Source organism: Sphaeramia orbicularis, chromosome 22 (genome assembly GCF_902148855.1).
Source record: "Sphaeramia orbicularis chromosome 22, fSphaOr1.1, whole genome shotgun sequence".
NCBI classification, from domain to species: Eukaryota; Metazoa; Chordata; class Actinopteri; order Kurtiformes; family Apogonidae; genus Sphaeramia; species Sphaeramia orbicularis.
In genome coordinates this window covers 11,898,371-11,912,046 of record NC_043978.1, presented here as the reverse complement: position 1 = coordinate 11,912,046, position 13,676 = coordinate 11,898,371, and the positions used below count along the sequence as shown (strand labels likewise).

The 13,676-nt window shown below is 37.3% G+C and overlaps 2 gene segments (V, D, J or C); both read left to right on the top strand.

The window, feature by feature from the left end:
- Positions 1-1,746: 1,746 nt before the first annotated feature.
- LOC115413209 (T cell receptor beta variable 29-1-like) lies at positions 1,747-5,590 on the top strand. The segment is given in 3 exon segments: positions 1,747-1,789; positions 1,862-2,157; positions 5,492-5,590. Coding segments are annotated over 2 exon segments (345 nt in total).
- A 94-nt stretch (positions 5,591-5,684) lies between these two features.
- The window catches only part of LOC115413703 (T cell receptor beta variable 29-1-like), a 25,188-nt gene continuing 17,196 nt past the window's right edge, over positions 5,685-13,676 (top strand). The window contains 1 exon segment of the V gene segment in view: positions 5,685-5,947. Within this exon segment, the coding sequence occupies positions 5,703-5,947 (245 nt within the window).

Below are 13,676 nucleotides of genomic sequence, written 5' to 3'. Positions count from 1 at the left end.
TTTATCGCTCTCCTCTTTTCTCCTCCTTTACTCTCTCTCTTTAACCCCAACTGGTCCAGGCAGACGTCCATCCTCCAGGAGTCTGGGTCTGCTCCAGGTTTCTGCTGTTAAAGGTAGTTTTTCCTTCCACTGTCACCAGTCACTAGTGTTTGCTCCTGGAGGATTCTGTTGGGTTTCTGTAAATTGGCTTAGAGTCTGGTTTTGACCAACTCTATATGTAAAGTGTCATGAGAAAACTGTTGTTATGATTTGGTGCTATATAAATAAAACTTGATTTGATTTGAATATTTTTTACTCATTTTGTTCATTAATTTATTCATTTTGTGATTAATTTCTCATTTTATTAGGCTTTCTTTTTTGTAATTTTGGTCAATCTGTTGATTGTTTTGTTCATTTTGTGATCATTTTGGCCATTTTTACAAATTTCATTCATTATCTTATTCATTCGTGTTTTTTTTTTCCATTTTGTTTGTTTGTACTTATATTTGTATATATATTTTTTAATCTTTTTATTCTTATGGTGTTTATCGAATTGATTTTATCGTGGCCAGAAGGCATTGGAATTTCGTTCTGCAGTGCATCTCTGATGTAATGTCTCAATGACAATAAAAAAAACTGATTTTTTTTTTTTTTTTTGTCATTTGTTTATTCGTTACTAATTTTGTTCATTTTGTTGATTATTTTGTTTACTTGTCCATTTTTATTCATTCTGTTGATTACTTCATTCTTTTTCATATATATATTCTTTCAGTTACATATTTTGTTCATTCTGTTGATTATTTTATTCTTTTATATATAGATAGATAGATAGATAGATAGATAGATAGATAGATAGATAGATAGATAGATAGATAGATAGATAGATAGATAGATAGATAGATAGATAGATAGATAGATAGATAGATAGATAGATATTCTTCAAGTTACATATTTTGTTCATTCTGTTGAATATTTTTGGTCCTTTTTACTCTTATGACTCTTGCAGATTCTCTTTTTTCACACATCACTCCTGACACTTCAGTTCAGTCGTCCCCTAGAAACATGGCGGTGGTGTTGTGACGAGTATTCTCATCTGTTTTCTATCTGTGACACTTCCTGTATCATGTGACAGGATATAATCAGGTACAATTGAAAGAACGAAAAACAACTTGTTTTTCTTATTCTTGATTTGTACATGAATACTGAATTAACCAGTCATTTTTTTGTTTTCCTATTGTGGATTCTCAATTGAATATGAAAAGAAAAAATGATACACAGAGTAAGATTCATTATCGTTTTGTTACTTATTGTGTTCATTTTTGTCCATATGAATCATTATGTGAGTTCTTCTTTTTTTAATGGGGGGGTTATTTCATGTTGATTTTGTTGCTTATTTTAATTTATTGGTTCTTTTCATGAATTTTGTAAAATTCTGTGCATTTTTTTCCCCAATTTTCTTTCATTTTGTTACTGACAAAAATGACACAAAAAGACGCAACAAGATGAAAATAATGCAAAACACAATGATTATCATTATCATTATTATTGTTACTATTGTTAATATTACTATTGTTGTTGCAGTCATTATTGTTGAAATTGTCTTGTGTTGACATGCATTAAAAACATGAACGTCATAAAAAGTGTTGCTGAAAACACACATGATGTGTCAAACCAACCCCACATGGCCACGCCCACCTGTTACTCTATAACTGTGGACCAGGTTCACTTGTGTTTCTACAGGCCTCCAGAACATGGACCAGGTCCCAACACACCGTCCTCATCCTGGTTTTAGCTCTACTCTGCTTCAAAGGTAAACAGTAGAACATCAGAACTACTTATTTCAACGTTGAGATTTCAGGCTAACGTTCATATCATGACACAGGTTTTACAGAAGGGAACGATGTAAAGCAGACTCGGATTCTGTGGAAAGAGATGGGACAAACAGCCACCATGAACTGCAGTCACACTAAGGGTGGAAGCTACTACCAGATGTACTGGTACCGACAGCTGCCAGGACAGAACATGGAGCAGATGGTGTTCACAATGACTACTTCTAAACCCGACTTTGAACCAGACTTCAGAAACGACAGGTTCTCCACCACCAAACCTGACGCTGACAGTGGAACGTTGACGGTGCAGAACCTGGAGTACGCAGATACAGGCGTGTACTTCTGTTCTGTGAGTCAACACAGTGACACAGACTGAAGGGGAGGCTCAACAAAAACCTACAAAGCACATTGTGTTCATCTAATACACACACTCACAACAGCACACAACAAACACAAACACACTGACACCTGCAAGATTATATGATATTATACGATTCAACCCAACACTGACAACATGTGTGGTGCACACTGTGGTCAAATACGGTTTAATTATAGACGTTTTTCTTCCATATCTGTATTTATTATTAATAACAGGCTCTGTGCACCAGCTCTGTGACGTACTCTGATCTGGACAGTCAGTTTCCAGTTAACTCCCTGTTCCAGACCCAACAGCGGACAAATGAACGGGCAGAAAAACTCAAACGCTTCAATTGTCAGAAAAAAGGAGTAAATTTAATATAAGGGATACTTTTAAGTTCCACAGAACAGTGGATGAATGAACACTGCAGTCGCTGCTTTGCACCGGAAACTGACTTTCTGATCACTGTTGAGATCAGAAGTATGTGACGTAGCTGGTGCACAGAGTCTATAATTAATAAAAGACTGTAAATTATTTGACTCACACACACACACACACACACACATATATATATAATTAGAAAAAGTCAATCAACAAATATGGGATTTTGTTAATTTGTTCTGTTTGTTTTATTGTAGTCAGTACTGTTTATCCTATACATCCCTCCTTAGGTAACTTAATAAGAAAACCTTCCATCAACTTTCATTGCTACGCTGATTGCTGCCCAATTATTTTTATCCATTAAACCTGATGAAGTCAATCAGCTAGCCAAACTACAGGAGTGCATTAAAGATATTAAAGATTGGATGACAAACAATTTTCTGCTATTAAACTCGATCAAAACTGAGTACATTGTGTTTGCCCAAAAACTGTTAGGATGCCGTGTCCAGCGAAAGTAGTCACCGTGGATGGTGCTACCCTGGATCCCAAAACCACTGTGAGAATCTGGCGTTATTTTCAATCAGGATCTATTGTTAACTCTTCACATAAAACAAGATTTCCAGAACTGCTTCCTTTCATCTGCGTAAAATTACTAAAATTAGACATATTTTAACACAGAACGATGCAGAAAAATTAGTCCATGCTTTTATTCCATCCAGACTCGATGATTGTAACTCACTTCTCTCAGGCTGTCCCAAAAAGTCCTTACAGACCCTTCAGCTAATCCAAAGTGCTGCTGCCCGTGTACTGACTAGAACCAGTATCAGAGACCATATTTCTCCTGCGTTGGCTTCTCTGCACTGGCTCCCTGTAAACGCTAGGACAGACTTCAAATACTTCCTCCTCACTTCCAAAGCCCTCATGGCCAGGCACCTACTGATCTGAAAGAGCTTTTAGTTCCATACAATCCATCTAGAGCACTATGCTCTCAACATGCAGGCTTACTGGAGGTCCCTAGAATCTCCAAAAGTAGGACGGGGGCCAGAGCCTTCAGCTATCAAGCTCCATGATTGTGGAACCACCTCCCTGCCTCGGTCCAGGAGGAAGACACCCTTTCTATGTTTAAGAGTAGGTTAAAAACATTCCTTTTTAATGATCTTATATTAGGGCAGCTCAGGCTGATCTGAGTTCTGGCTGCTATAGGCTTAGACTGATGGGAGACTCATCTGGGTACACTGAGCTCTTCTCTGCTCCTCCTCCTCCTCTATGACCTCCGCTCTGTTCCTCTTTCTCCCTGACCTTTTCTCTCCTAATTTTCTCTTCTATTTACGCCCCAGTGAATACATGTTACTGACCTGACTTCTTCCCTGGAGTCTCTGTGCTTTATCGCCTCACACGTTTTCCCAGGATCATCACAGGTTTTCCCTGGCTCATCTCTGGACCTGCTGCTGTGGTCCTGCCTCTCTCCTGCCTTCATCGTCATCACTCACTTATCCATATAGTTATGATAGTGTTTATTATATTTTTCCATAGATGTTCTAGTTCAGTTTTCTGTGCATCAACTGCATCCATGTGTCTCCCCCTACCTCCCCCCTTCTCCCCCAGTCTCTCTCTATCTTTATCGCTCTCTCTTTTCTCCTCCTTTACTCTCTCTCTTTAACCCCAACTGGTCCAGGCAGACGTCCATCCTCCAGGAGTCTGGGTCTGCTCCAGGTTTCTGCTGTTAAAGGTAATTTTTTCCTTCCACTGTCACCAGTCACTAGTGTTTGCTCCTGGAGGATTCTGTTGGGTTTCTGTAAATTGGCTTAGAGTCTGGTTTTGACCAACTCTATATGTAAAGTGTCATGAGATAACTGTTGTTATGATTTGGCGCTATATAAATAAAACTTGATTTGAATATTTTTTACTCATTTTGTTCATTAATTTATTCATTTTGTGATTAATTTCTCATTTTATTAGGTTTTTTTTTGTAATTTTGTTCATTCTGTTCATGTTTTGTTCATTTTGTAGATCATTTTGGCCATTTTTACAAATTTCATTCCTTATCTTATTCATTTGCGTTTTTTTTTTTTTTTTTTTTCATTTTGTTCGTTTTGAACTTATATTTATATATATATATTTTTAATCTTTTTATTCTTATGGTGTTTGTCGAATTGGTTTTATCGTGGCCAAAATCCATTGAAATTTCGTTCTGCAGTGCATCTCTGATGTAATGTCTCAATGCAATAAAAAAAAAAAACTGATTTTTTTTTTTTTTTTTTTTTTTTCAGTCGTCCCCTAGAAACATGGCTTTGGCGTTGTGATGAGTATTCTCATCTGTTTTCTGTCTGTGACACTTCCTGTATCATGTGACAGGATATAATCAGGTACAATTGAAAGAATGAAAAACAACTGTTTTTTTATTCTTGATTGTACATGAATACTGAATTACTGAGTCATTTTTTTTTTGTTTTCCTATTGTGGATTCTCAATTGAATATGAAAGAAGAAATGATACACAGATTAAGATTCATTATCATTTTGTTACTTATTGTGTTCATTTTTGTCCATATGGAAATATTTTGTGAGTTTTTGTGTTTTTTTGTTTTGTTTTTTGGGGGGGTTATTTATGTTGATTTGTTGCTTATTTTAATTTATTGGTTCTTTTCATGAATTTTGTTAAATTCTGTGCATTTTTTTCCCCAATTTTCTTTCATTTTGTTACTGACAAAATGACACAAAAGACACAACAAGATGAAAATGATACAAAACGCAATCATTATTAATATATTGTTACTATTGTTAATATGACTATGCTGTTACTGTTATTATTATTGTTGAAACTGTCTGTGTTGACATACATTAAAAACATGAATGTCATTAAAAAGTGTTGTTGAAACACACATGATGTGTCAAACCAACCCCACATGGCCACGCCCACCTGTTACTCTATAACTGTGGACCAGGTTCACTTGTGTTTCTACAGCCTCCACAACATGGACCAGGTCCAACACACCGTCCTCATCCTGGTTTTAGCTCTACTCTGCTTCAAAGGTAAACAGTAGAACATCAGAAACTACTTATTTCAATGTTGAGATTTCAGTCTAACGTTCATATCATGACACAGGTTTTACAGAAGGGAACGATTGTAAGCAGACTCGGATTCTGTGGAAAGAGATGGGACAAACAGCCACCATGAACTGCAGTCACACTAAGGGTGTAGAGTACAACCAGATGTACTGGTACCGACAGCTGCCAGGACAGAACATGGAGCAGATGGTGCTCACGGACTACTTCTAATTCTGACTTCGAACCAGACTTCCAGAAACGACAGGTTCTCCACCACCAAACCTGACTCTTTCAGTGGAACGTTGACGGTGCAGAACCTGGAGTACGCAGATACAGGCGTGTACTTCTGTTCTGTGAGTCAACACAGTGACACAGACTGAAGGGGAGGCTCAACAAAAACCTACAAACACATTGTGTTCATCTAATACACACTCACAACAGCACACAACAAACACAAACACACTGACACCTGCAAGATTATATGATATTATACGATTCAACCCAACACTGACAACATGTGTGGTGCACACTGTGGTCAAATACGGTTTAATTATAGACGTTTTCTTCCATATCTGTATTTATTATAATAACAGGCTCTGTGCACCAGCTCTGTGACGTACTTCTGATCTGGATAGTCAGTTTCCAGTTAACTTCCTGTTCCAGACCCAACAGCGACAAATGAACGGGCAGAAAAACTCAAACGCTTCAACTGTCAAAGAAAAAGGAGTAAATCTAATATGAGGGATACTTTTAAGTTCCAGAGAACGGTGGATGAATGAACACTGCAGTATCAAATCAAATCAAATTTTATTTTATAGCGCCAAATCATAAAAGTTATCTCATGACACTTTACATATCGAGTCGGTCGAAACCAGACTCTAAATCAGTTGCCATTTTGCGGAAACTGATTTTCCAATCACTGTTGAGATCAGAAGTATGTGACAGAGCTGGTGCAGAGTCTATTAATTAATAAAAGACGTAAATTATTTCACACACACACGCACACACCACACACACGCACACACATGCGCGCACACACAAACACACACACACGAAAACTACCGGTCAAAAGTTTTAGAACACCCCAATTTTTCCAGTTTGTATTGAAATTCCACCAGTTCCAGTCCAATGAACAGCTTGAAATGGTATAAAGGTAAGCGGTGAACTGCCAGAGGTAAAAAAAAAAAAAAAAAGGTAAGGTTAAACAAAACTAAAATAATGTACATTTCAGAATTATACAAAGAAGGCCTTTTCAGCAAACAAGAAATGGGTTAACAACTTAAAGCAGTTCTGCAGCAATGGAGGTTGATCAAGCTCGAAAGTTGGTGCTACCAGTTCCTCCAGGTTTCCCAACGTTTGTGAATTCCTTCCAACCCCTCTGTCTGCAGAAAAGTAGTGCTGGAACACACTTTGGTACCATACCGTTGTGAGCATTATTTGAACAGTATTGTACTGCAGAAAGTCGTGTGTTACTATAAAATGGAAAAGAGGAAAAGGCAATTAACGATAGAAGAGAGACAGACCATCATAAAACTTGAAAATGTCGGTCTGTCCTACAGAGAAATGTCCAAGAAAGTCCAGGTGTCAGTAAGTCCAGTTTCCTTCACCATCCAAAGGCACTCAGAAACTGGAGGAAATGCTGACAGGAAGAGGTCTGGAAGAGCCAAAGACACAACAGAATCAGAAGACAAGTTTATGACAGTCAACAGCTGGAGTGAGAGGAGACTGACAGGACAACAGCTGAAGCACAGTGAAGATAATGGAGGAGGAAGCAAGTCTGAGTTTACACTGGGAACACAAGACTGAACAGTTGCAGGTTTGATGGGTCCAGTTGCAGCAAAAAAGCAATTGCTGAGACTTCAGAATCAGAAAAAGAGGCTTGGCTGGGCCATGATACACCGCCAGTGGACTACTGAAGACTGGAAGAAGGTGTTATGGACTGATGAATCCAAATTTGAAATCTTTGTTCATCCTGCAGGACTTTGTACGCTGTCGAGTAGGTGAAAGGATGGTTCCTCAGTGTGTGACATCAACTGTCAAACATGGAGGAGGAAGTGTGATGGTCTGGGGCTGTTTTGCTGGATCCAGGGTCTGTGACTTGTACAGAGTGAAAGGCACCCTGAACTAAAACAGCTACCACAGCATTCTGCAGCTATGCCATGCAGTACCCTCTGGGATGCACCTAGTTGGTCAGGGGTTCATCCTACAGCAAGATAATGACCCAAAACAGAAGTCCAAGCTTGCCAGAACTACCTGAAGAAAAAGAACAAGATGGTACACTAGAAAACATGGAGTGGCCAGCACAGTCTCCAGACCAAAACCCCATGGAGCTGGTTTAGGATGAAGTGGACAGACAAGTGAAAGCAAAGACACCTACAAGTGTTCCACATTTATGGGAACTTCTGCAACAGAGTTGGGAAGAACTTTCTGAAGAACATTTGATTTCCATTGTAGAAAGAATGCCACGAGTGTGTTCAACTGTTCTATCTGCCAAAGGTGACTACTTTGATGAGTCAAAAGTTTAGAATGCATTTGATTTCTAAATTGATTTCATGATTTCTATTTTAGCTTCAATTGTTTTTGTTCTATGCTTTAATTTCAGAGTACACTGACACATTAAACTGCATCATTTCAATGAAATTCTGGAAAAATTGGGGTGTTCTAAAACTTTTGACCAGTAGTGTATATAAGAAAAGTCAAACAACAAATATGTGATTTTATTGATTTGTTCTATTTGTTTATTATTTTGGCAACTTTTTTTTTTTTTATTTTGTTCATTAATTTATTCATTTTGTGATTAATTTCTCATTTTATTCGTTTTTTGTAATTTTGTTCATTCTGTTGATTCTTTTGTTCTTTTTGTTATTTATTTTGTTCATTTTGTTGATTATTTTGGCCATTTTTACAAATTTCATTCATTTTTTTTTTCATTTTGTGATTTTTTTTTTTTTCATTTTGTTTGTTTGTATTATATTTATATATTTAATCTTTTATCTTATGGTGTTTATCTAATTGTTTTTATCGTGGCCAAAATGCATTAGAATTTCGTTCTGCAGTGCATCTCTGATGTAGTGTCTGAATGACAATAAAAAAAACTTTTTTTTTTTTTTTTGTCATTTGGTTCATTATTTATTTTGTTCATTTCTTTGATTATTTTGTTTACTTTGCCCATTTTTATTCATTCTGTTGATTATTTCATTTTTTTTTATATTTTACTCTTTATGTTAAAATTTTGTTTATTCTGTTGAATATTTGGTCCTTTTTATCTTATGATCTTGCAGATTCTCTTTTTTCACACATCACTCCTGACACTTCAGTTCGGTCGTCCCCTAGAAACATGGCGGTGGTGTTGTGACGAGTATTCTCATCTGTTTTCTATCTGTGACACTTCCTGTATCATGTGACAGGATATAATCAGGTACAATTAAAAGAAGAAGAACTTGTTTTTATTCTTGATTTGTACATGAATAATGAAATAACGAGTCATTTTTTTCATTTTCCTATTGTGGATTCTCAATTGAATATGAAAAGAACAAATGATACACGGATTCAGATTCATTATCGTTTGTTACTTATTGTGTTAATTTTTGTCCATACAAATCATTATGTGAGGTTTTTTTTTTTGTTAGGGTTTTTTTTTGGGGTGGGGGGGGGGTATTTTATGTTGATTTTGTTGCTTTTTGTTAATTTATGGTTCTTTTCATCAATTTTGTTAAATTCCGTGCATTTTTTCCCCAATTTTCTATCATTTCATTACTGACAAAAATGACAAAAATGACGGAAAAATACGCAAAACGTGATGATGATGATGTGATGATTATTATTATTATTATTATTATTATTATTGTGTTTACTATTATTAAAATTGCCATTGCTGTCACTGTTATTATTTTTTATTTTTTATTTATTTTTTAAAACTTTCTTGTGTTGACATACATTTGTGGTGTCAGAAACCAGTATTTTAATCAAAAGTATTCAATTTGTATTTAAAAGTGTTCAACCTGTATTCATTTGCATGCCAGAAGTTATTCTTAGTGTAATGTGAAGACTGTACCAGAGTAGCTGACTTCTTTTTTCTTGGGAGAATCACTACATTAAAAAAAAAAAAAAAAAAAAACATGGAAAGTTTCAAAACATGGTGGACAATAAAGAACATGGAAATGTTGGACATTCTGGGAAATGATTTACATATTCATGGCAAAGTTAATATATATGATAACTAATATCAAGAAATAGTTGCATATGTATATGCAACTATCGGAGACAATGCCAGAAGGAGGGCTTTTTCGACATGACCAGAATGATGTTCCCAAATATAAAAAAGGGAAACAGGGGTATGGTCTATAGCTAAAACCCAACCTATTTTTGGTCATATAAAAATGATCAACCAAGGCAAAAACGTCAGTTGTCTCTGCAGATTTCAACTCGGTGTTATTTTGTGTATGAATAAACAATTTATGTGGCTCGAATTCTGCTTGATCTCGAGTTTGTCTTTGGTTCTGTGTGACAGTTACTTGACAAAGCTCCAATACATAGATTATGGAGGACAGAGACAGAAATTCAACATTTTAGAGTACAGTGTTGTATAAGAACGTCAAAGAGACCAGAGACGTCTCCCACCTGCGGCCGTACATTTTACACAACACATTAAAAACATGAACATCATAAAAAGTGTTGCTGAAAACAGACATGATGTGTCAAACCAACCCCACATGGCCACGCCCACCTGTTACTCTATAACTGTGGACCAGGTTCACTTGTGTTTCTGCAGCCTCCAGAACATGGACCAGGTCCAACACACCGTCCTCATCCTGGTTTTAGCTCTACTCTGCTTCAAAGGTAAACAGTAGAACATCAGAACTCCTTATTTCAATGTTGAGATTTCAGTCTAACGTTCATATCATGACACAGGTTTTACAGAAGGGAACGATGTAAAGCAGACTCGGATTCTGTGGAAAGAGATGGGACAAACAGCCACCATGAACTGCAGTCACACTAAGGGTGGTAGAGTATTCCAAATGTACTGGTACCGACAGCTACCAGGACAGAACATGGAACAGATGGTGCTCACCATCGCTTATTCTAAACTTGACTTTGAACCAGACTTCAGAAACGACAGGTTCTCCACCACCAAACCTGACGCTGACAGTGGAACGTTGACGGTGTGCAGAACCTGGAGTACGCAGATACAGGCGTGTACTTCTGTTCTGTGAGTCAACACAGTGACACAGACTGAAGGGGAGGCTCAACAAAACCTACAAAGCACATTGTGTTCATCTAATACACACACTCACAACAGCACACAACAAACACAAACACACTGACACCTGCAAGATTATATATTATACGATTCAACCCAACACTGACAACATGTGTGGTGCACACTGTGGTCAAATACGGTTTAATTATAGACGTTTTCTTCCATATCTGTATTTATGTAACCGGGTGAACAGGGGACTAACAGAGAATTTGGAGGTCCTTGTTTCCTCTTTGATTGTTGTGGGTGTCTTTGGGATGCGTTCCGGGTTGTAGCCTGCCACGGACAGGCTCAGCGGTGACGTCATATTGCGCGAAACGGAAGTGAATTGATCACAACGAGGCAAATGTCCCGACCGGTATGTAAAGAAAATGAGCCATACATGTTCGTGTTTGAGTTAAATACTTCGGTGGTGAGTTACTGACAAAACTGGTAACACAACATAGCTAATAATCTTACCCCGTTTGCTGGTGATTTTGATAGACAGACCAGACTAGAGAGAGAGCTGACTCCAGATCACGCTGCGCTGGGTGGCTATACGTAGTAGCATCACAGCGTGAGTGTTTTACATAAGGTTATGATAAATTAGGGTTTTCTCTTCCAATTAGGGCTGCACGATTTTGGAAAAAAAAAAATCCTGATTTTTTTCCTCTAAAAACTCGATTTTCGATTTTGATTTTGATTTTTGGGTAAAACTACAAAAGACAACAGAAGTCAGCATGTCGTTTTCATGAGCAGCCCACAATGCAAGGCACTGCTTGACCTGAAATCTGCGATGGTATCATGTGATGAACCCACAGAAGTTTATTTTTTCTTAATTAAATCTTTATTGAATGAAGTAGAGTATACAAACAATGTATACAACAAGAAAATAACAGAAGTTTGTCAGGGGGAATACACTACAATACAATGTCCAAATCAGAGCAAATACTTATGTTTTTTATAGCCTTTGTGTTTCCAGATTTATCTAACAGCTTTAAATAAAGTTCAACATCTTTCAAAAAATAAATAATATTTGGTTTTGTGTTACAGAACTTACATTTGTGAATGAAAAATTTAGCAAGTACGAGGACTAAATTAATTTTTTTTTTTAAATACACACATTGTATTTATTTACTCTTTCTTGGTATCTGGCCCACAGAAGTGATACCAGTGTCAGTCAGTGACAGGCATCAGTCGTGCGTGTGTGGACCACGTTAATATGAGTGATCCACATGCGGTTCTGTTTAAACTGGGGGATCTGTGCGTGGAACAGACCGACCCAGGACACACTGGAGGGATTCTATCCTGGAGCTGGTGGATGTGTGTGGGCACAGGGCTGTGTGGGCTCTCTGCTGAGGCTGATGACCCCACACCGGACCCGGATCGGAAGAAGACAGTACGGTACGGATCCGGGACAACGGAAGATGAATGATCCACATGCAGTTCTATTTCAGTTGGGATCCGTGTGTGAAGCCACGGCTTACATTACTTAAGTACTGCGGCTCATGAACACATTTAAACTCCGGTCATTACACGGACTTCTGTGACAGACCACTGTTACTGACAGGAGGAGGAGCCTACGTAGCCCGCAAGCGCGCGGCCCGCAGGCACGAGAGATGAAATCGATTTTACGATTTCCCTTTTTTAAAAATCGTCCTAATTAAAAAATCCGATTTCGATTTAAAATCGATTAATCGTGCAGCCCTAGCTCCATAAACTTGTTTTTGTTTTTTTTTACCTCCATGTCACACACTTGTTCCATGTAGGGGAGCGGATCTGCAGGGCAGTTTTTGTTCGTGAATTGGGCTAGCCACTGTGACAAAGACAGACAAAGTAAGTGCACACCCCATTAGCAGCGGAGTCTGTATGGACGTGGATATGAATGTGAAAGACGGCACATTTCGGTGTAAAACTGAATGCATTGAGGATATATAGCAGGCTTAACATAGTAAATGACTGAGATACAGACACAGTTCAGTGGATTAATGTATGTGGTTACAGATTTCATGATTGAGGGTAATCTGTGGGATTAAATGAGGGAAGAGAGTTTCAGGGGCATTCCATATGAATATTTTTGTGTTCCATCCTGTTCTACACAAGAGTAAAATGATGTTACTGGTGGGAATATTTGATGTTATTCACCTGAAGGAAAGTTAGTTTCATGCATTGGTTATGTCCTGTTTTTTTGCTGCGGGATGAGGTATTAAATTTAATGAACATCATTTAAATGTAAATTTCAGGACAGCTTTGTGATATGTTCACATGCTTAATATGGGTGTTTAATTGTGGCAATGATGTTTTTCATTTCTTTATTTTTATATGCTCTGCATTGTCTTTTCAGAAAGTGCCTTGCCACTGCTGTTGCCTATTTGCTGTAGTTTTTGTTAACAAACTACTATCCATAAAAAGAGAAAGCCACTGATCTTTCAGTTTCTCTGGGAAATAAAAGATACCCACAAGAAATTTTAAAATTGTGTCCTGCCTCCTCACTTATACCAGGCCACTTTATTTAATAACAGGCTCTGTGCACCAGCTCTGTGACGTACTTCTGATCTGGACAATCAGTTTCCGGTTAACTTCCTGTTCCAGACCCAACAGCGGACAAATGAACGGGCAGAAAAACTCAAACGCTCAATTGTCAGAAAAAGGAGTAAATCTAATATGAGGGATACTTTTAAGTTCCAGAGAACGGTGGATGAATGAACACATACACAAATACATACAAAAAAAAAAAAAAAAAAAAAAAAAAAAAAAAAATATATATATATATATATATATATATGATATATATATATATATATATATATATATATATATATATATGTGTTATATAATATATATAT